The 22980-nt window shown below is 56.5% G+C and overlaps 2 protein-coding genes across 2 annotated transcripts in view; one reads left to right on the top strand and one right to left on the bottom strand.

The window, feature by feature from the left end:
• Positions 1–9023, bottom strand: part of CLPB (ClpB family mitochondrial disaggregase) — a 70750-nt gene extending 61727 nt beyond the window's left edge. The window contains exons 1-2 of the mRNA XM_056485968.1: positions 8380–9023; positions 7482–7533 (exon numbers count right to left, since the gene is read on the bottom strand). Of these exons, the coding sequence (XP_056341943.1) occupies positions 7482–7533; positions 8380–8965 (638 nt within the window). The 5' untranslated portion in view covers positions 8966–9023. The remainder of the gene's footprint in view (positions 1–7481; positions 7534–8379) is intronic.
• A 3396-nt stretch (positions 9024–12419) lies between these two features.
• STARD10 (StAR related lipid transfer domain containing 10) lies at positions 12420–19187 on the top strand. Its single transcript, XM_056486063.1, has 6 exons — positions 12420–12720; positions 16383–16530; positions 16746–16849; positions 17025–17142; positions 17704–17756; positions 17831–19187. Exons 1-6 carry the CDS (start codon positions 12538–12540, stop codon positions 18056–18058), a joined length of 834 nt encoding a protein of 277 aa, XP_056342038.1. The 5' UTR covers positions 12420–12537; the 3' UTR covers positions 18059–19187.
• The last annotated feature ends 3793 nt before the right edge of the window (positions 19188–22980 follow it).

The raw sequence follows: 22980 nt of genomic DNA, 5'->3' as shown, positions 1-22980 counted from the left end.
GTTTCTCTCAGCCTCTTAAACATTTCCCCCAGCCCTGTCCCAATATGTCACTGTTTAACTGCAGAGTGGGGGACACTATCAGATGTGCTCACCCTCTTGGGAACTGCCCTCTGCTTTGCCGAAGAAGGGGGAAGAAAAACATCCCAACTGAACAATATCTCGGAACATGAAAGCACAATCCCTGCTAGAGGGCAGGGAAAGGATCTGCTTGGACAGGACAACACAGCGAGCTGCTTGAAACCCTTTGATGCGGCTGCTGTCTTCTTGGAGAGAGCTCATGGCTGTTTGTCACTCCTCACCATCCTTGCAGGGCCAGTAACACACAATGGTGCTCCAGGAAAACATGGACCAGCACACTGTGGGGATGGGAAGGGAAGGGAAGGGAAGGGAAGGGAAGGGAAGGGAAGGGAAGGGAAGGGAAGGGAAGGGAAGGGAAGGGAAGGGAAGGGAAGGGAAGGGAAGGGAAGGGAAGGGAAGGGAAGGGAAGGGAAGGGAAGGGAAGGGAAGGGAAGGGAAGGGAAGGGAAGGGAAGGGAAGGGAAGGGAAGGGAAGGGAAGGGAAGGGAAGGGAAGGGAAGGGAAGGGAAGGGAAGGGAAGGGAAGGGAAGGGAAGGGGTCGAGGAACAGAATTTCTCTGCAGCTCTCAAGGCAGGAAAGCTGCACCCAGGATGTGGCGGATCCTGGAGGAATCCTAGTAACCCTAGCCCTGACAGCACAAACAGGCTATGCAGAGGGTCCAGTGGCCAAGGAGAAACTCTTGCAAATAAATTTTCAAAATCAAAGGGAAGCTCTTATAAATCCAAGTTTCAGGAGGTAAAGCAAACTCCAAGAGGAGAGCAGGTCTGGGGGCACAAAGGGTGGGCAAAACCACCATGGGTGAGAGCACACAGAGTGGGGAAAGTCAAAGAGGTACAAGCCAAGCAGGAAAAGGCTAATATAGACATGTGAATAGCTGTAGCTGCCCCGTGCCTACAAGTGTTCAAACCAGGCTGGACAGGGCTTTAGGAGCAACCTGGATTAGTGGAAGATGTCCCTGCCTATGGCAGGGGGCTGGAACTGGATGAGTTTCAAGGTCCCCTCCAATCCAAACCCTTCTGTGATTTGACAGGTGACATCACCAGGTTTGAAAGAGAATGTGAAACCTTACATGGAGTAGCCAATTCAGTCACCCAAAGCAACAGCTGAGCTGTGTGCCAGAAAATTACCCTACCAGCCTGCTGGCCTGCTCTGGCAGAGGCCAGCAGTGCAGTGGGAAATGAGTCCTCGCTGTTTGCAGAGGAATTTGAGCATAATAACCTAATTTCTGACAATATATTTCCACTGGAGGTGACATGTGTTACCTGCTTGGCTCACTCTATGCAGGTCTGAACTCAAGTGTCAGACTCCCTCATTTCCACCAACATTTGCAGTTCATGTGCTGTGTAAGAAAGCACTCGGCATGTTGTTAACCTGCTGCCTGACATCTTCCAAGGTGTCCCTTAACTCCTGAGCTGTGAGGAAAGTGGAATGAATAATTGCTCCCCTGGTTGTACAGACCACATCCATGCTGGTGGACTGCTTCCCCTCCAAACCTAGAGCTGCTCAGGAAGCTGTCTTGCACTCAGCCCTGCTGATAAACATCTCTGCTAACTGAAATTAGCCCTGTGATGGTTTCCAGATGTACTCCAGACATACAGAAACTCCCACACATCCAGGTGTGTTGGTGTCTGCTTCCAGAGAGAGGGAACTGGGATTTAAAGCCTTTAAAGCTTTTTTGGAAAGAAGCATGAGATCTCCTGTCTCTCTTGGTTGGCTTGGTGTCAATTGCAGAGACACTGCTCTATCACTCGGTGTGCAAACTCAAACAATCCTGGTACGCCAAAATACACCAAGAAGCAAATAAAAAGGGCAGTTTTCCAGCTATCTAGTACAGGAAAGCACAGCACACACAAATCTCCCCATTACTTCATTGCCAATATGAAGAAATCTGGGCTGTTGTATCTGCTCTGAATTCCCGGAGCCTCAGGCCAAATCAAACTCAATAACCAGTAACAAAACTTTCACTGAAACCCAGTCCTGGGTTATTTGGTATTTAGGAGAAAAGACTAAAGGAGACATTTGCATAATGTCTTTTTATCCTAAAAACTCTAGGTCTCTGCAACTCAGATACACACAGACAAATGCAGGCTCAACATCATATAAACATGGAGCAATGGAAATAAATGTAATTATAAATCATCTCCCAATCCTGTCTCCAGCCTGCCCACACTACCACTGCTGAAGATGTGTCACAGCCGCTCAGGACTGAGATAAGGTACATGATGGCTAGTGGCCAGAGGCCATTATGCTCCAGGAGCCAACAACATGACTCTTCTGCTCACCCTACAAAGCATTCAGGCATCCCTCAAGCCTCAGTCATGACACTCACAATTATTCTGTGAGAGAAAATGCTCCAACAGGTACAACATGGGATACTGGCTCCCATAAAGACCCACCTCCTTCACACAGTGCCTTTCAATGATGTGATGTTCCAGGTAAGCAAAACCTGACTCACTACAGGGGGATTTTTTACCCAGTCTCTGAATTCAAATGCAGTCTCTGAACCCTTGGAGCCAGGAAGCAAACAAAAGGTGCTGCTGTACCCCCAGACCACTGCCCAAACTGGAGAGAACTGAAAGGGTTGCAGTTGGAAGAGATCTTCAAGATCATCTTGTTCCTACTCCCTCCCATGGGCAAGGAACACCTTCCTCTAGATCAGTTGCTCCAAGCCCTGTCCAACCTGGCCTTGAACATTCCAGGGACAGGGATGGGGGAAGTTGTGCTCAGTGAGCTGTGCTGCTTACAAACAAGGGAAAAGAGACAAGCACAGTCTGGAAGAGGCAGAACTGCAATGAGTCAGAGCCAAGATGCGTGATGCTGCTTGAAAATTGAGAGATCACTGTTTGGGGCAATCAAGCCTAACTTAGCTGTTTCTGTATCCTCCACCTAAAATAATCAGCTTGGGGAGAACAGACTCAGCTGCAGCAACTGACATGGAGCTTGCCACCCCACTGCCATGTCCCTCTGGATCCCTGTGGGAGCAGGAGAGCCCCTGGTCAGCTCTAGATCTCACTACCACACAGATCTGAGTGGCTGCCTGCTGTTAGGAATGAAGCTGGTAACAGGCATCTGACACATGCTCTGTGTCTCTGTGAGTCACAGTTGCACAGGGCTGAGGAAAACACTGCTCCATCATGGTTATTTGATGAGAAAACTGCTGAAAGCCTGTGCTTTTGGGGTGGCTTACTAAAAAGCAACACTGGAACACAAAGAATCAATATAAGTACTGAATATCAACACAAGTGGGATTGAGGTGGGCAGTTTCATGCCTTTGCTTCTTGCTTTCCCTCCAAACGCACAGAACAACTACTGAAGCTGAGGGAAATTAAACTATCTACATCAATTAGGTATTATCTTTTGCACAAGCTAACAGCATGAAAGGCTTGGAGGAAAGAGCTGGTTTGCCACATGCTCCAAAAGGGATGTTCTCAGAAGCCAGCACGTTCTTTCAGCTCAATGAAGAATTCAACCTAGCTCCCTGCATTGAACAAGTGGTTAAAGATGAGAAAACTTGGCTGGAAGCTCAGAGGAGCCAGACAGTAGAGGCAAGCCTACAGCAGAGGGGTTGGATATGCATTCTTCCTTCAGCAATACAAACTTGTATTCCAGTGAGGTCTGTCTGCTATGCCTGTTCCTTCTGAGAGTTAAAAATCACTGCTTGGAATAATCACAGCATGGTTTAGGTTGGGAGAAACCTTAAAGTTCAGCTAGTTTTAACTCCCTCTGCCATGGAAAGGGACACCTTCCACTTGACCTGGTTGCTCCAAGACCCATCCAACCTGGCCTTGAACACTTCCAGGAATGGAGCAGTCTCTGCCAGCATGTGCCAGGGCTGAACCACCCTCACAGGGAAGAATTTCTTCCCAGTATCTCATCTATGGATAGATCTCATCCCAGTATCTATCTCTTCCGTCAGTTTGAAGCCATCTCCCTTTGTCCTGTCACTCCATGCCCTTGGAGTCTCTCTTCAGCTGTCATGGAGCCCCTTTGGGCACTGGCAGGGGCTTCAAGGTCTCTCTAGAGCCTTCTTCAGGTAAACACCCCCAGCTCTCACAGCCTGTCTCCAGAGCAGAGGGCCTCCAGCCCTTGGAGCATCTCCACGGCCTCCTCTGGGCTCACTCCAGCAGCTCCACAGCCTTCATATGACGAGGGCCCCAGAGCTCGAATCAGTACCTCAGGCAGGATCTCATGGTCTTCTTGGTACCTCTCACCCTCTCTCACATGGCCATTTTCTACACTTCAGACTAAAAGACTGTATTTCCTAGTAACTGTATTCTGATGTTCTTATGTGCAGAGGGTCATGACCAGCTGTCAGCTGAAGAAGGCACTTGGAAAAAGTCAGCACCCCACTTCAAACAAGCCTGAAGCTGTATGAGAAATACCAGCACAGCCTCCCCTCTCCTGACACCTAAGGGACAGCACAGGCAGAGGACAGCAGTATGGCAGGAGGACAGGTCATGTTCCATGGATGGCTGCCCAGCTGGATTGTCACACTCCTGCCCCATCGAGGCTCAGTTTGGACTTTACCCCTTGCAGGTGGAGAGAGCATTGAAGGCAAGATTGTTTGTGTCTCCTCTGTCAGCTCTGCAGTAGCTCTGGCAATCCTGGGCTGTGGAAGCTTGTTGTAAAAAGATTCATAGAATTAGAGTGGTTGGGGTAGAAGTGACTTCTAGAGATCACCTTGTCCAACTTTCTCCTTAAGCAGGTTCACCCAGAGCAGGCTGCACAAGACTGTGTCCAAGTGGGGTTTGAATATCCCCAAGGAAGAAGATTCCACAGACTCTCTGGGCAGGCTGTTCCAGTGCTCTGTCAAACTCATAGTACAAGGTTCTTTCTCATATTGAGATGGAACTTCCTGTGCACCAGTTCCTTCTGATGCCTTTCTCCCACTGCTAGGGACTATCAAGCAAAACCAGATCAATCCTCTGACAACCTCCCTGCAAACACTGACAGATAAGGATGAGTTCCCCTCTCAAGTCATCTCTTCTTGAGGCTAAACAGCCCCATTTCCCTCAGCCTTTCCTTGTAAGAGGGATGCTCCAGTCCCTTCATCATGTTTGAGGCTGAAACTGCCTGCAGCAGGGCGAGACACTAGCTTTCACTATTCACTTTGTGCCAAGCAGAGTTAGGCACGAAGCTTCAAACAGTGGGAGGGCTGCCAGCCCCACAGGGAACAGGATGGGAAGGAAGGCCCTGGGGAGCCTTTGCAGAGGGATCTGGGCAGGCTGGCTCAATGGGTGGAGGCCACTGTATGAGGTTCAATAAGGTCAACTGCTGGGTCACCACAGCCCTGTGCAGACATACAGGCCAGGGCCAGAATGGCAGAAAAGTGCACAGCAGGAAAGGCCCTGGGGGTGCTGGCTGACAGTGGCTGAACATAAGCCAGGTGGACAAAAATGCAAATGGTGCCCTGAATTGTATCAGCTACAGTGTGGCAAGCAAGCTCAAGGAAGATCCTGGTTCCCTTGCACTGGGCCTGGATTCCGTACCTCCAATCCTGGGCACAGTGCTAGGCTCCTCATGACCAGAAAGACTTTGAGGTCCTGGTGTCCAGAGAAGGACAGTGGAGCTGCTGAATGGTCTGGACCAAAGGGGCTGATGAGGAGTGGCTGAGGGAGCTGGGGGAACTCAGCCTGGAGAAACGGAGGATCGGGGGGAACCTTCTCACTCTGTACAACTCTCTGAGAAGAGGGTGCAGCCAGGTGGGGGTCAGGCTGTTCTCACAGATAAGTAACAAGTGACTGGATGAGACAAAACAGCCTCAAGTTGTGCTATGGGAGGTTTAGGTTGGATATTTTGGGAAAATTCTTCATGGAAAAGGTCATCAAGCCCTAGCACAAGCTGTTCAGGGGAGTGGTGGAGTCCCCATCCCTGGAGGGATTTAACAGACATGTAGATGTTGCACTTGGAGACAGGTTTAGTGGTGGGCTTGGCAGTGCTGGGGGAATGGCTGGATTCAGTGATCTCAGAGGGCTTTTCCAACCCAAATGATTCTGTGATTCTGTGACAGAGCACAGAAACAAAGGGAGCTGTAGACGTGCAGCCCAGCAGGATGGTGTACAGCCACCAGCCCTGCCCTGACCAGCTGGAGCACAGAGCATCCCTCTTGCTGTTCTGCCTGACCAGGCCCACAAATCACCCAGACATCCCTAAACAGCAGCTTCCTGCAATTACAAGCAGCAGAACACATGTGCCAATTAGCTGCACACCAATATCCTCTTTGGCCCTTGATCTAGGCCAGATCTCAGCCCTGGGGTACAGCAGAGCCAGGCTGCTTCATCCAAGATCCTGGAAACTAGATGGAACATCCCCTGGCTGCAAGCAAGAGTCTCCTCCCCCTCTCCACTTCCTCACTTATCCTTCTCTTCCCTTTGCTTCTACACAGGTACAGCAGCTCCTGCCTCCCCAGGTGCCTGTGCTGGGTGGGTGATCTCAGCCAAAGACAGAAACACGTGTGTGGTACACACAGGAGAGCAGCAATATCTCTTCCCATCCTACACAGGGTGCCAACAAGTCTGAATTCCATACTGGCTGAGGGCAGCACTTGGGACCTGGGAGAACTCTGGCATTCTGAGGCAGAACAGGTAGGAGTGCCAGAATCTGTTCAAGAAGCAGCTCCAAGGTTCTCTCACTTCTCTTCCCACTTTAGGGGAGAACTGCTTTCCTCCCACAGTCCTGGACCTTGTCCCTGGCACTGGGTGCAGGAATTGGTCAGTGACATGGCACTGCTGCTCACAAGCCATCCTTGGAACCTTTGAGTCCCTCCCTGGAAGTTTGGCTGCAGAAAGAATTTGCCTCCTGGGGACTAATCATATACTGAGCCCGAGAAGCTGGCTCTTTGTTACCACCTCAGGGAATGCAATGCTAGCAGATGCACCTGAAAAGTGCCATGGCACCACCCCAACGGGGCAGGCACAACCAACTGTGACAAAAAGCCTGCTGCCATGGGACAGGAGCTCTGGAGATGCTCCAGTCCCTAACAGCTGTGTCTTTGGTCACCCAACCACTCAGTTCCCTGACTTCCTTGGGTGGGTGGAGCTCTCCCCTGTGCTCCTTGTGGAATAACAGGCTCCTGGAGAGCTCCTGGCTCAGGCTGAGGAACCTTTGCTCAGAGCCAGACCCTAACAATTGAGCCTCTGCAGGGTGTCACTCACAGGGGTACGTCCACATTGGCACATTATGGCCTCACACTGTCCTCTCTCACCACAAGGATCTGCAATCCATCTGCAATATTACTCAACAAGTAATAGTGCTCCCCATCTCTCCTCACCCACTCTGGATCTGAGAGGGTGAGAGGAGCACCCCATGGGAGCAGCCAGCCCCTTCCATCCCCTTGTGCTGATGGGGTTTTCCTGCCTTCCCAGCTCTTGGCACACTGCTCTCACATCTCACAACCCTGCTCACCTGCTGATTTCTGAAACATTGTTAATCCTTGCAGCTTCCAGAAGGGCATCCTCTGAAATGCAGAAAGAAGAGAGAGGGAGTTAGCGTGGAGGACATACATGACCATCCTGACCTGGAATGTGCAGGGACTGCTGCTGCTCAGAGCTCTCACTGACCACCCCAGTGAGCAAGAGCCTATTCCTGCGAGCAGGTTACCTAAAGACTCCTTGCTGTCTTGGTGACTGACTCCCCATCACAACCAAAGAACAGGGGGCTGCAGGGTACAGCAGGGATCCAAGGGCATGTTACCCCAAGGTGTCAGCCTCAGCCAGAGGTTTCCAGACAACACAGCAGTGTTCCTACCACAGAGTCAGAATGACACCCCCTGGCTAGAGAAAGGAAGAGCAGCACTTAGCTCTGGGAGATGGGATAAGTGGCGGTTTGGGTTGGGAGGGACCTTAAAGCTTATCTCATTCCACCTCTCTACGATGGGGAGGGACCTGTTCTATCAGACCATGTTGCTCTCAGCCTTGTCCAACAGGTCCATGAACACTTCCAAGGGATAGGGCAGCCACAGCTTCTCTGGGAAACCTGTGCCAAGGCCTCACCAAACTCACAGGGAAGAATTTCTTCCCAATATTCCATCTAAGCCTGCCCTCAGGATTAAAAGAAGCCAGTCAGTGGCAAACCATTCTCCCTTATCCTGTCTCTCCAGACCCATGTCCAAAGTCTCTCTCTAGCTCTCCTGGAGCCCCTTTATGCACTGAAGTGTTAAGGATAACCCCTTCCCTGGAGAGCTTCGCAGGTCACAGTCAGCAGGCAGGTTCCATCCCCAAGGAGGGACCCCACATCCCCTCCCAAAGGGCACAGGACTCTCCGTGCTGCATCCCACTCCTCCCGCCCCAGCAGCGATAGTCACCCTTGGACAGGCGGTCCTGCAGGTAGCAGTAAGCCAGCGCAGCGATGAGGGCAGGCAGCCCTGCTCCCGGGGAGCAGCTCCCAGCTCCGCTCTGATGCCCGCCGGGGTCTCCCGCATGACAGCAGCGCTGCTCTGCACCTGAGGGCCATGCCGTCGGCTCTCTGAGGGATGCCATGAGGCCGGACGATGTTCCTGGCACAAGGCAGCGAGCGCTGGCCACACCGGTGGCAGGTGGCCAGGAGGTCTGCACTGGGACCAGGCCTGGCCCATTAACTACGGGAGAGCGCCCCGGGCCTGGCGGAGCGGGTACCGGCGCCCCTACCGGGGCTTTGCCCCCCGGGCCCCGCTGCCGCCCCCTGCAGGCAGCGATCCGCCATGGCAGCCTCACGCCTGGCGGCGGCGCGAGCTCGCGGCGCCCCCTGGCGGCCAACACCGGGAGCAGCCGCGGTCGGGCGGCCCCAGCCCCCTCAGCCGCAGCCGCCGCCGCAGTCCCGTAGGTCGCACGTGACGGCGACCACCATGGCCGCGCTCGGAGGAGCCGCGCTAGCTCCTGCGGCAGCGGACGGAACGCCAGAGAGGCCAGCATAGTCCTCTCGCTCCTCCCGCTGCGCCGCTCGCACCTTACCCCCCCACGTCGCTGACGCCGGTAGACCAAGATGGCGGCTGCCGGCCGGCGGAGCTTGATGCAGAGGGCGCGCAAGACATGCCGGGAGATATAGTCTCCCCACAGCGCCCTGCGTCCTGCTTGTCCGCAGCCGCGGACTACAACTCCCAAGAGGCACCGCGGCGCGGCCTTCCCGGGGCATGCCGGGAAATCAGCGTCGGCTGCGGGACACGCAGGAAAGTGGGTGGCGGGCTCCGGCAGGGGGCGGACACGGCCGCACATCAAACACCGCGGCACACATCAAACACACACCAAACAAACATCACATGTTACACAGAGGCACACCCGCACACGCACATGTACTCACACACAGGGCTGTTTCTACACGCACACGTGTGCACACAGGAACTTGTGATCTCCTGAAGCACAAGGAATTCTGGCCCCAAAAACCTGGAAATTTTGGCCTCAAAATCCTGGAATGCTCAGCCCTGAACCCTGAGAATTCCAGCCCCAAAATCTTGGGAATTACAACCCCAAAATCCTGGGAATTTCAGCCCCCAAATCCTTGGAGTTTTAAGATCCAAACCCTGGGAATTCCTACCCAAAACCCCAGGAATTCTGGGCCCAAAAACCTGGAAATTTTGTCCTCAAAATCCTGGAATACCCAGCCCTAAACCCTGGGAATTTCAGCCCCCAAAATGTGGGAATTTTATGACCCAAACCCTTGGAATTCTGGCCCCAAAAAGCTGGAGATTTCAAGCTTAGAACTCTCAGAATTTCAACCTGAAAATCCTGGGAATTTTAGCCCCAAACCTCGGGAATTTCAGCCACAAAATCCTGGGAATTTCTGCCCACAAAATCTGGGAATTACAGCCCCAAAATTCTGGGAATTTCTGCCAGGCAGGACTTGCACATGTGGTGGCACAAATCTGGGCATCTGCTGCAGGCTGGGCTGAGATCAGATGCCTCTGGGGGACGCCTGTGTGGGCACATGTGTGAGAATCATGTGTGTGTGAGTGCACATGTGTGTGTGCATGCTGCCCTCCAAAGTTGCCCATAGCCCTTTCCCACCCCAGGATTTGCCATTCCACCAATTTCCTCCCATTTCATCCCAATTCCACCCATTATCCCAGCAGCTCTTTGCCCAGTTTGCTATCCCACCATCACTCCAGTGCTTCTACATGGTCCCACAAACTCCTGGATTAAACAGAGCTGCTAAGAAAATGCATTTTAGGGATTTGATTTAAATATATATATATATATATATATATATATACACACACATACATATACGTATTCATATATATATTTTTTAGAAGACTTAGGTTTATTGCCTGAATTACTGGTTCCTGGATTTAGCTCTGCACACTGCTGACAGATGTGGGATGGTGGAGCAGGAATAAGGATTGGGAGCCAGGGAGCGGGGAAAGCCCCAGGAGTTTGGGAGAGGCAGAAATGGGCATTTCTGCACCCAGACTGGGGCCAGCAGAGTGCTCCCGGTTCCCCAGTCCACTTCCCCTAGCTCCATTAGCTCAGTGCTCCCATTTCCCCAGCCCCCTCGCTCAGCTCCATCAGCTCAGTGCTCCCAGTTTCCCAGGCCAGTTTCCCAATTCCATTAGCCCAGTGCTTCTAGTTCCCCAGCCTAGTTGTTTCAGCTCGATCAGCCCGGTGCTCTCCGTTGCCCAGCCCAGCTTCTCCAGATGCCTGCTGCCTCCCCTTGCTCAGTTGCTCAGTCCAGTTCTTCCAGTTCTAACAGTCCAGTTCCCCAGATACCCAGCACAGTCTTTCCAGCTCCCCAGCCCAGCTTATCAGCTTTTTCAGCCCAGCTCCCCTACTTCTCCCAGCTCCAATAGGCCACTTCCCCCAGTTTCCCAGCACAGTTCCCCCAGCTACCTAGCCAAAATACCCCATTCCCCCAGCCTGTCTTCCCTACCCAATGACTCCCATGCCATCTGTGTTCCAGACTGGAAATGGCATGTGGTGCCACATGGCTGGGCTGGCTGGGAATGTGAGTGCTCCTGCTTCCAGTGCCAGGACTGCTGAGGGCTGGGAAGGACTGTAGTGTGATGGCTTTCACCTTTCCACTTCCCTGAACACAGGGTGGGAACAGCCCAGGCTTCCACAGCAGAGCTGCCAGAAAGGGCAGGGAGAGGAGGATGAGGGGAGAGGGTTCCCCTGCACCAGCCACAGCACGCTGCCCCCAGCCATCCACTGCAGATGTCCACTTCCAGTGGGATAGGATGCCAGAGATTCCCTTGGCTCCCTTTCCCAGGAGAGGGTGTGGGATAGGATGCCAGAGATTCCCTTGGCTCCCTTTCCCAGGAGAGGGTGTGGGATAGGATGCCAGAGATTCCCTTGGCTCCCTTTCCCAGAAGAGGGTGTGGGATGGGATGCCAGAGATTCCCTTTGCTCCCTTTCCCAGGTGAGGATGCTGGGAGCAGTGGTGTGGCATGGTGAGCCCTGTGATGCTGGGTCCCTGTCTCCTCACAAGTGCTGAGCATGGTGACATCCCTGTGCCCTCCTATCCATCTGCTATTTCATCCCTGGAAGGGCCTCATCCTGGAAAAGGGGCTCGGTCCCACATTCCTGCTGCTGAGATAGACTTTGCTTCGCCAGTCTTGGTACACACCACACTGCTCTGTCATCATTTACACAGTTATTCACGGGAGCTGGAAGAGGGTTCCTGAGTGTTCCCAAGTGGAAAGAAAGAAATCCTGAGTCGGCAGCATTTTCAGAGCTGGATGGGAGCCAGAGCCTGGGCTCTTCCAAAAATAACATCCAAGTCAGCACTGCCAGTGGCAGGATGCCCACAGTACTGTGGGGATGCCATGGCAAGGCCCAGCATTGGCACAAAAGATGGATAATCCTCATGTGCTGCATGGGTACAGGTGACAGTGTCACATCAGGGTGACCCGCAGCCTGGAGAGACGCTGTGGGTCTCTGTCCTGCACTTGTGTCCCCTCCTGCCCCAACTGGAAAAATGGAATAATTTGGGTTGGAAAAGCCCGCGGAAACCATTGAGTCCAACCACTCCCCCAGTACTGCCAAGGCCACTACTAACCCATATCCTCACATGCCACATCTACATGGTTTTTTAAACCCCTCCAGAGGTGAGGACTCCACTCCAGAATTGGATAACCTTTTCAGGCAAGAAATTTTCCCAATAAACTTTCCCTGGCGCGCAGTGCAGGTGTCCCTGCCAGTGCCACAACTCCGCATATGTATCCTACAGCTGCTCCCGGTACACCGCCAACCCGGGCTGCTCCCCCAGCGCTCCCGGTTCCCTGCTCCTCCCGGTTTCAGCTTCGACGTTCCCGCTTTCCCCCCGGCTCCTCCCCGTTATGGGTGCGGGTGCGGGTGCGGGTGCCGGTGCTCCCGGTCCCCCCCAGCTTTCCCCTAGGTCTCCCCCGATCCCGCCCCCCGGTTCCCCCGCCCCGGGCCCGCCCCCGGCCCGCCCCTGCCGGTCCCATCGCGCCCCGCGCCCCGCAATGCCGCCGTAGGGGCTGGCGCCTCCCGCGGCACCGGCACCGGCGGGGCGGGGGCGTTCCGGGGCTATGTCGGGTCACGACGGCGGCATGTCGGGTCGCGACAGCGTGCAGATCCCCGACGACCGGGACTTCGGGGCGTTCCGGGCGGAGTGCGAGTCGGAGCGCGGCTGGAGCCTCACCTACAGCAAGGGCGGGGTGGGGGTCTGGGTGCAGCTGCTGGAGCCCGAGCGCGCCCTCCACAAGATCAAGGTGAGACCTCCCGCCCGGCACACGCTGGTGCTCGGGGGGGCATCCCCACCCACCATGGGCACCCTCGTGCACGGTGAGATCCCCGGCATCCCCCGGGATTGGGGTACCCCGCGGGGAGCCTGGAGGCAGGAGGGACCCTGGGGTGATGCTGCACCTTGGCTGGGGGGGAAGGAGCGGGGACCCCACAGTGGGTTGAGCCAGCACCCAGGGGTGAGCGGGAATCCCAGGGAATAGTGGGGTCCCTCAGGTGATGCAGCACCTTGGAGCAAGTGGGGACTTGGCCGAGCTGGCCCCCGATGGTCATCAGGGACCCCAGGACAGGTGGGGTTAACTGGCACACCAGGACAAATGAGCAGTCTCCGGGGGAATGGGGATCCCGGGATAAACACAACTCCAGGGGTGAGCCAGGGACAAGTAGACACCCCTGAGAGCTTTGCAGGGGGGACTGGGGACTCAGGCAGGAACAAACAGGATGTTTGCCATGGATCTGGGTGCTGCTTCTCCCCACTTCACCCCTTGGGAATGCACTTCCCATGCTTGCTGGGCTAGGGGACTCCTTGGAGCCTGCTGTCACAGGGATTGACCCTCTTGCCCAGAGCTCCCTGTGTCCCCACTGCATTTCCCTATGGGTCCTTTCCCTCTTGTGTACTGGCACAGGCAGGTGCACGTTCATCCTGGCTCTTCCCTCTGGCAAAGCAGGGACACTGGGGTTCCGAGGGGCAGTTTGAGACAGGAGCAGTGTCCAGATGGGGTTACACTGGAGTTTCTGGCCTGTGTACCTGCCCCTGGTGGCACCTTCATTAAGCTGTCCTGGTGTAGTGGGTGTCATGGCCCTTGCTGTGGTGTGGAGCCCGGGTGGTGGCAGTGCTGGTGACGGTGGCAGCAGTGACGACGCGGCCTTCACACACTGCTCTGCAGCAGCTGGCACGGCGCTGCTGGGGAAACCTGTCCTTGGGGCACTGGCACTGGCTGTGCCCAGCTCCCACCGTGGAATCACTGGGTCACTTTCACCATAGCATGTTGGAGGAGTTTGGGCTGCTGTGACCCAGAACAGGTCCCCGTTGTGCTCTGGTGGCAGCAGTGAACCCTGGGAGGGGGCATGGTGATCTCTGGGGTGAAGGAAGTCACTTACAGCCCACCCGTGGTGGGTGGGATGCGGAGTGTCCATCATGTGGCATCCAGGCATGATGGCATGGGCATGGCTCTGTGGGACAGTGCATCCTGACTCCCCCCACCCCCGCCTCCCTTAAGCTCCTTGTGTTCCCCCGCTCTTGGGGGTTGCATACCAAAAGATCCCCCAGGTTGAGGTGGCGCTTGGGTGCGTCCCCTGCCTGTCCCACAATCCCAGTGTGCCACGTTGGCATTGCAGGGACCCAGCCCACTCCAGGATGTCCTGGCACAGCTGCTCCCGACACAGCTCCTGGAACTGTCTTTGGCCTGCGGGGGTCCCTGAGCCAGGGCCTGCCCCTTTCCACACTCTCCTGGACAAATCCTACTTGGAAAGGTTCTGCTGGTTGTTAATGTGTTGATTTCACGTGTGTGCCACTGGGTATTGGAGACCCTGTGAGCTAACAGTCTTTGTTCCCCCCCGCCATGGCCCCCAGCAGCACCCAGGCCCACCATCCCACCTAGGATGAGAGGCTCCTGCTGGATTTTGCAGGGATGGGCTTCACGTGGCATTGCTGACATGGCACGGCAAGGTGCAGCCCAGAGGGTTGCCCCTGTCGTTGGGAGTCTCTGCGTGGGTGCTGGGGATTCTCTGCAGCTTCCCAGGAGCTGTTTTCCCCCTGAGTTCATCCTGGATTCCTCCTGGATTCCTTGCCTAATTAAGTGGAACCTGAAGGTCTCGCCCTGCTCTGAGGCTGCCGCCCCCTCCTCCCCACCCCCCTCCATTAGGGATGCAGCTCCCGTCTAACCTGTTTTCTGGAGTCTGGGAACAAGTTGGTGCCATGGCTGGTTTCTCTGTGGGACATTTGGTGGCCTTGGGACTGGCTACAGCTTGGGGGAACCCAGCCAGAACACCCCATCCTAACCAGTGGGGTGATGAGTTGGTGCCTGGGCATCTGAGATCTCCCAGGAACGATGGTTTCCCCTCTAAATGGGCTGTTCCCAAAGGATGGCCATCCTGTAGGATGCAGCCAAAGGATGTGGGGTGTTGGTGAAGCTGCCAGTGAGGCTGAGCTTGGGGACCCCCTTGGTGGCTGCAGCCAGGCAGCGGTGGTGGATATCCCCTTTGGATCTGCTCCTGCCCCACAGTCTGCTGCCCATTCTGTGTTCCCTCGGGCACAGCATTACCCCAGCCCTGGGGACTTCATCTCTTCCTCCTCCACCTCCTCTTCCTCCTCCTTCTCACCCCATTAGTCAATATTGACTCAGGGTTGGGGCGTGCGTTTCCGGACGCTTCCCAGGTGGCACCATCTCCTCTCCTTCTGCGACCCCCCTAGCACCCCCCCGGGCTGTGAGTCACCTGCAGGGCAGCTCCTGCACTACTGGCTTGACCAGCCTCTCTGCTCTGGGAATAATCCACCTGAGCATGGTGCCGAGCTGGGTGCAGGTGGGAGCAGGGGTTCTTCAAGTAAATCATCCAGGCAGGCTCTCCCCAAAACTGCCCTGCAGGGGTGGGTGTTCCCAGACAAGTTTTTGGGTGAATGGAGGAGCTAGAGGTGGGCTCTGTGGAGCAGGGATGGGTCTCTGAGATTGAGGATAAGCACTGTGGGGTTGGAGGCAGACTCTGTGGGGCAGAGATGGATTTATGGGGTTGAGGCTGGGCTCTGTGGGGTGAGGATGGGATTGAGGATGGGTGCTGTGGGGGAACAGGCTCCATGGCTGTGTCCCACCAAGGGGCCATGTGAGGCTGTGCCCCATTGCTCGGTGCTTCTGTGCCCCTTCCCAGGGCTGGGGCATCTCTAGTACTGTGTGCTGGGGTGACAGGGCCACTCCTAAATCCTGAACCACAGGGTCTGGGGGGCAGGAGAAGCTGGTGCCATCCCTGGGGACAAACAGGAGCTAGTGGCATTCCCAGGGACAGGCCACTGGCTGCTCTCCCTGCCCCACACTTGCCTCCAGCACCCTTGATCTCGGCAGATGTGGCATCCCTGCTACAGGAGTAGCCGCCATCACCTTCTCTGTTCTCCTTGTCTCCTTGCCTTCCCTCGATCTGGCTGCCGTGGTTACAGAGCAGCTCCCCACTCTGCACCCCCCAACCCCTTCTGTGTGATCCATGCTGCCCCAAGGCACCAAGCACAATCCCACATATGGGTCCCTTATGCAGGGATGCCACTCTGTGGGGAGCACATCTATAGTGATATTCAGGTGGGTCCCCTAGTACCCAGGCCTCAGCTCCACACTGCCTTGAGGCCCTGCGTGCCTGTGCTACAAGGTGGCTCTGGACGGCAAACCGAGCTGCTGGTTGGGATCCAGGTCTTCTTGGAGGAGGTTGCATTGATTTTTTAAAAAAAAAGTCTGCAAGGAGACACCTCCCCCACTGCTCGCTGGGGCTTCTCACAGCTGCCTTCCCACCTGGGGGTCCCGATGGCCATCCTCCCACCACCAGGTCCCCACTGCCATGCTGTTAGGGGTCCACATCTCCAGCCCAGGGGTCTCCATGGCCACTCTGCCACCCTGGGGGCCCCAGTAGGTCTCTGATGCCCCCTGCCTTGCAGTGCAGGATGGAGTGCAGGGACGTGCCGGCAGAGACGCTGTATGACGTGCTCCATGACATTGAGTACCGCAAGAAGTGGGACACCAACGTCATCGAGACCTTTGACATCGGGAGGCTGACGGCCAACTCTGATGTGGGCTACTACGCCTGTGAGGAGGGGATTGGGGGATCTGGGTGGTCCTGGGGGAGGGCTGAACCCCAGGGCTGCTACCACTCCACCCCTGGGTTTGGGATCCGGGGGATCCATGGTGCCTGGCATTGAAGGGAGGAGCCTGGATTTTGGGGGGATGTGGAGAGCAGGAGGGGACCCCATACTTGAAGGTGGGTGTCTCACTCTGAACATCCCACCCGGTGCTGTCCCTAGGGAGGTGTCCCAAGCCCCTGAAGAACCGGGATGTGGTCACACTCCGCTCCTGGCTGCCCATGGGCTCTGACTACATCATCATGAACTACTCTGTCAAGCATCCTGTGAGTTCAGTGGGGGCACCAGGGGTCCTGTGGTGCTGGGCTGGGGCTTACTCAGAGCTTGGGGGGACAGGTTGAAGAGTTGAGGGAGTCGAGACAGCCCTGCTTGTGGCTGGGGCCTGCTGTGCTCCACCTGCCCTGCCACTGACTCGTGTTCCCTCCTTGTTCTCCACCACAGAAGTACCCCCCACGCAAGGACATGGTGCGGGCAGTCTCCATCCAGACAGGCTACCTGATCGAGGGGACGGGTGCCAAGAGCTGCACCATCACCTACCTGGCACAGGTGGACCCCAAAGGTAAGAGAGGGTCCCCAAGCTCTCTGCCTTGGGGCTCAGCACCCTCAATTCCTTCCCTCATGTCAGTGTGTGCTTGAGGGGGGGCCCAGTGAGGTTCAGGGGGGCTTAGTGAGGGTCTCATGGGTTCTCAGTGTAGGCTCATTGGGAATTCAGGGTGGCCACTGTTGGGGCTTAATGGGGTCTTTGGGCTCAGTGGGCACTCAGTGGGGACTCGGGGTGGTTGGGGGGAGGGCTGAATGGGCACTCACTTGGACTTAGTGGGAGTTTAGGTTGGGCTGGGGGCTGCTCAGTGGGGATTCAATTGGGGCTCTGTGGTTTCAGGGCAGGGTCAGCAGGGCTTCAAGAAGTCTCAGATCGAGCTCAGGGGGACTAAGGGTGGGTTCAGGAGGACCTGTGGATATACAAGAGCAGAGAGCAGTATGGATTGAACCCTGTTCCCTCTCTCCAGCCACACGACCCCACTGAGAGTGCCGTGGGGGTCCTATGTGTGGGAGTCCTGGTTTTCAGGCACCTGGGGGATGCTGGGGGTCCCACTCCCAGCCACCCCTCCCTTCTCTCCAGGTTCTTTACCAAAGTGGGTGGTGAACAAATCCTCCCAGTTCCTGGCCCCCAAGGTGAGTTTGTGGCGCTGGGGTGGGTCTGGTGTGGGGGCAAGGAGTCTCTTTGCCCATCTCCCTCTTCCTCCCAGGCAATGAAGAAGATGTACAAGGCATGCCTCAAGTACCCTGAGTGGAAGCAGAAACATGACCCTCACTTCAAGCCCTGGCTGTTCCCGGAGCAGAGCCGACTCCCAGCCCTGGCACTCTCCGAGCTCTCCCTCCAGCATGCGGATTCCCTGGAAAACATCGATGAAAGCTCCCTGGCTGAGAGCAAGGAGGACCGTGGCGAGGGCAGCGACGAGGACAGCCTGACCTGATTCCCCTGGGAGCTCCTCTTCTTGTTCCCCTGGCTAGGACAGCCTGACATGACCCCCTCTGGGGGCTCTTCTCCCTGTCCCCCCACTTCCAACATGGTTTGTGTCTCTATCTCACACACCTGTACACACGCACCCCCACTTTGGGTTCAGGGGGACCCCCCCATTGTTGTACCACTGTCCGGGGACAGCAGGGACACAGTGGGTCCCCCAGGATGGGAACTTGGGGGTTGTCTGGTTGCTTAGCCCTTGTGGGACACCAGTGTTGTCCCAATTGGTGGCAAACCCAAAGTGCCCTTCAGCTTTTGAGGGGGCAGAGGAAAAGGGGGACCTTGTGCCTGCTCCTCAGCCCTGGAGACCCTTCCACTGCGCTCCCCCTTTGCCTCTCATCCTTGCTTCCCATCTCTGTTTTGGTCCAACAGAACTGCCTTCATCCCATGGGATCCCCACCCCCAGCAGTGCCCCAGGGGGAGCTTGGGCACCTGCCTGCACCTCTGGGGTGCAGAGGGGTTTTGGGGGGCTCCTGGCACCTCCTGGCATGCTGGGAAGGAGGGCCTTTGGGGTTTATTGGCATCCCCAAGCATGTAGAGGGGAAGTTTCTAGGCTCCTGGCACCTCCAGCATGTTGGAGGGGATATTGGGGTCTTACCTTCAGGCATGTGGGAGGAGTTGAGGGGCTCATGGTACCTCCAGATGTGCTGCAGTGGGTGTTTTGGGGTCTTGTAGGATCTCCATTCATATTGGGGGGGATCTTACGGGCTCTCAGCATCTTCAGGTTTGTTTGGGGGAGGCTTTGGGGTGACCTCGCACCTTCAGGTATGCTGAGTGTCTCTGGGGTCTCCCAGCATCTTCAGGCATGTTGAGAGGACTTGGGCGGGCTCCTGGCTCCTCCAGATGTTCTGGGGATCTCTGAAGGCTCCTGTCCCCTTCCCTGCCTTTCCAGGATGGGGACTCTTTCCAAGCTGGGTGCCTGGACCCTTCCTCCACTGGAATTTGAGGCCTTGACTGGGGGTTTGGGAGCTGGTCTTCGGCCATGCTCCTGCCCTCTCCTTTTCTGGGGGTGCACAGGGACATGGGAGATTTTGTACCTTGTACTGGAGCTGATTATTTAGAAATAAAATAATTAAATCTGTCATGGGAAGGACTCAGCCTCTGTCCCACCTCGGTCCTTTGGGAGCCATTCCTGTCCGCATAGTGCGCTTAGGCAGGGGGTCCCTGCTTATGGTGGGTGCTGATGAGACCCTCAGGGATTGTGGGGACCTCCAGGAGGGTTCTGGGTGATGGTGATGCCACCAGAGGGTGACAGAGAAACTCCTAAACTGAATTTGCACTGGGCACGAATTAGGGATGAAGCCACATGCTCCTGCAGCCGGTTTTCCCACAGCCCCAGCCAAGCCAATGCCACCAGAACATTTCCCCCAAAAGCAGAGTGGGGTGCTGAACTTTGGGGGCACTCTGTGGGGATACATGCTGGCTTCTCCAGGAGGAGAATCCTGGGGAACAGAGCTGACACTCCCAGGGTTTGTGGGCTCATTTTGGAGCCCTGGGACTCTTGTATCCTCCTGGGGCAAAGCTGCATGTGCACCCCACTTCTGCCTTCCTAGTGCTCTGGCACCCCAACACCTCAGCAGGCCCCAGCAGGGTCTTGGTGAGTGGGGCTGCGGTGGGCACTAGGGACTTGCTTCCCATTTCTCCTGTTAATTTCCACCCACCATGCCCTCCTACCCCTCCCACCCTCCTTCACTGATCCAGATTAAAAATAGAACCCAATTAAAAAGGAACCTGGCCACCGTCCCCTCTGGCAGGTTGAAAATGGAGCCGAACTGGATACAGGACGTACTGCAGCAGCTCTGGAGCCAGGGGGACACGTAGCTGATGGGATAAAGCCCCTTGTGGGGAGGGTTTAGGTCTGTCAGCTCTGGGAGGTACAGCCAGAGACCCAGAATTGCAGCACTGAAGAGAGAAGATGGCTTCAAAGGGAAGTGGAATATGCTCTGGTGCTTGTCTGGTGCCAGGGGCTCTGAGAAGAGCTGGGGCTCAGGTAGGATATGTGGAGGGGGACAGTGATCTCAGAGCTGTGCTGGGGACTTTGGGGACAGACATGGGTGATCTCTGAAATGATCGTGAAATGATGCTTCAGCCCTTCAGGGATGAGGCTCAGGCATTGCCACTGGCCTCTGGGGTCTCAGGCAGCACTTTGTTGTGTGACACCCCCCAAACTGGGTAAGGCCATGGCACCCTTATCCTCTGCCAAGGGCTCTGGGAGGGTATTCCCCCCGGATGGACCGAGGGTCCAGGACTGGAGAACAGGGGCACGTAATGGCTCTGGGGAGCAGGATGAGATAACGTGGGGGATGTGATGGCTCTGAGGAGTGGGATGGGGGAGCGGGGGGATGTGATGGACTGGGGGAGTGGGAATTCCTGGAGTAGCTGCAGGCAGTGGAGGAGCTTTGTGGGGTATTTCCCACTGTCCCCCTGGCTGAGCCCCACAGAGCACCGTGCCCTGGCTGTGGGGCTGAGCCGTGGCCCCTCCTGCCCTGGCCTGGCGTGGGCGAGGGGCCGAGCGGGGGGGCCTGCCCACCCCCGGAGCAGCAGCCAGCGTGTCCCGGTCCCTGAGCGCCGCGATGAAAGGACCATTGTCCCAGGCTGGGCAGCCGTGAGGGCTGGCCATGGGCACCCCACATCCCCTCTGTGTCCCCAAGCCCTCCCACTCGCCTCCTTACCCCCCACCAAGACCTTGGGAATTGTGTGGGGAGGCAAGAACCCCACACGCAACCCGTTTATTATTTTTTTGGGGAAAGCCCTGGCAGCCTTCCCCTTGAATCCTGTTTCCATGAGGCAGCCAAAGCTCCGTGCGGGAACAAGCCTGGGCCTGGCAAGGGGGGCCCTGAGTGCCCCCGCCCCGGGAAGCGCCCCGGCATCCTCCGGGAGCCGCCGCTGCCACCAGACTGAGGTACTGGGTGCTCCAGGGGCTTTGGGGGGCAGCCCCGGCTGGGGTGGGGGGCGGGAGGGGGCCACTGCACCGCCTCAGCCGCTCTCTCTCTCCTGGGGGAGGCCGTGTTTCTTTCCACGTGCTCCTGTGGGTCCCTGGGGCAATGCTGGGGGCTGCTGGGGTGGTGGGGGGAGTACGGGTTGTTCCCCTGCTCAGCTGCAACAGCGCTGTGCCCCCCTGCCCTGCTGATTGCCCCAGATTAACCCCAGTGTACCCCAGCTCACCCCCAGTACTCCCCAGCCAAATTCCAGTGTGCCCCAGCTCGTTCTCAGCACACCTTAGCTCCACCGCAGCATGCTCCAGTTCACCCCCAGAGCACCTCACCCCAGAGCAGTGCCAGTACCTCCCAGCTCAACCCTGGTTCAATTCCAGTGTGCTCCAGCTTCCCCCCAGCAGACCCCGGTGCTCTCCCAGCAAACTCCAGCTCACCCCCAGCGCACCCGAGCTCAGCCCCAGCTGAACCCCAGTACACTCCAGTTGAACCGTGGTATTCCCCAGCTGCCCCCAGCTGCCCCCACGCAGACCCAAACTCATTCCCAGCACACCCCCACTGAACCTCTGTATACCTCAGTTTACCTCAGCACATCCCAGCTCAAACCCAGTTCATCCCAGTACTCCCCAGTATATTCCAATTCACCCCAACACTTCCCAGCACATCTCAGCTTAACCCCAGTTTAACCCCAGCCTTCCCAGTTCACTTCCAGTATATCCCAGCTCCCCTAAGCCCACCCCAGCTCAACCCCGGTATGACCCAGCTCAGTCCCAGTCTCCAGGGAGCCCTGGCATTGCTGATAGCCCTCATTCCTGTGCCACTGCAGGGGTCCTGTTTGGAGTGAGGGACATTTTGGGGGATACTGGGTGGTTGTGCTGCCAATGCTGGGGGTGAAGTTGGTAAAAGGGGACCCTGAGGGCCCAGCTGGCAGATTTGTTTTCTGCTGGGGATCTGGCATGTCCCCGTTCACAGCCAAAAAACGGCGTCAGCTGTGGCTGTGCCAGGGCGCCTGCCAGCAGTGCCCGTGCCACACCAACCACCACCACCAGCACCCAGATGGTGGGTGATGCTGGTAGTGGGCTTCCCTTGCTTTCCTCTTCCCCACTGCTTCCCAGTCTGTCTGGTGAGACCTGGAGCTTTACCAGTGCTGTGCAGCTGGAACTGGGATGGTGGTTGCTTTGTCCTCCAGTAATGGCAAGCTGGTTCCATGGGACACCTTCACACTACTGGGGCCGTCGGGTTGGTGTTTGGGGTGCCCAGGGGCTGCACCTGCAGAGGGGGTTCCTAGGTCTAGCTCCACTGTAGGGGCAGCAATTTTAATTTGTGGGTTCAGCCCCAAAAGCCAAATTTTGGAGACGTGGTGCTGAGTGCTGGGGGTGGGTGGCTGTTCTGGGGTGCTGGGAGGTAGGTAGCAAGGAAAGCTCCTCCAAGAGCTGATGGTGGTTTTCTGGGGGTGCTCCAGCAGCTACAGGGGATGAGTTACTATGGTCCACAGACAGGACATCAGGGATAGGGATATTTAGAGCAATATTGAGGATGTGTTTGCTGTCAGAATTTCACCTCAGAGCAGGGTGAGCCCTTGATATTTTGGGGGTGTCTCGTGGGAGGCAGGGAGTGATGCAGCTCCTGTGGCAGGACTCTACAGCTGTGGGGGGTGTTGATGCTCAGGGAATTTTTGCAGATGGGCCCCTCAAATCTACAGACGAGGGAGAGCCTGGCTGTGTAGAAAGGCTTTTGCAAAGTGGGGATGAGTGCATGTGGTTGGCAGTCCCTGTACTTCTGTCCCTGCTGCAGCAGCCCCTGGCTTGGCTCGTCTGCAGTGCTGTGGTGGCCAGGGGTTTCCAGGGGGTGGCCCTGGTATGGTGTGACCCAGCTGTTGGGGACAGGGCCTGTGCATGGGGTAGACTTGCACCCCAACGAGCATGAAGAGGAGGCAGGAGGC

This window comes from Oenanthe melanoleuca, chromosome 1, assembly GCF_029582105.1.
Source record: "Oenanthe melanoleuca isolate GR-GAL-2019-014 chromosome 1, OMel1.0, whole genome shotgun sequence".
Lineage (NCBI taxonomy): Eukaryota > Metazoa > Chordata > Aves > Passeriformes > Muscicapidae > Oenanthe > Oenanthe melanoleuca.
Note: the sequence above shows the minus strand (reverse complement) of the source record. Positions and strands in the feature narration are given on the sequence as shown.

Bases quoted from the DNA above. Each gene is read 5' to 3' on its own strand.
- STARD10 (XM_056486063.1), top strand. From the start codon at position 12,538: ATGTCGGGTCACGACGGCGGCATGTCGGGTCGCGACAGCGTGCAGATC. The intron at 16,531-16,745 runs GTGAGGAGGGGA...TGCTGTCCCTAG, and splicing joins TGATGTGGGCTACTACGCCT to GGAGGTGTCCCAAGCCCCTG. The intron at 17,143-17,703 runs GTAAGAGAGGGT...CCTTCTCTCCAG, and splicing joins GGCACAGGTGGACCCCAAAG to GTTCTTTACCAAAGTGGGTG.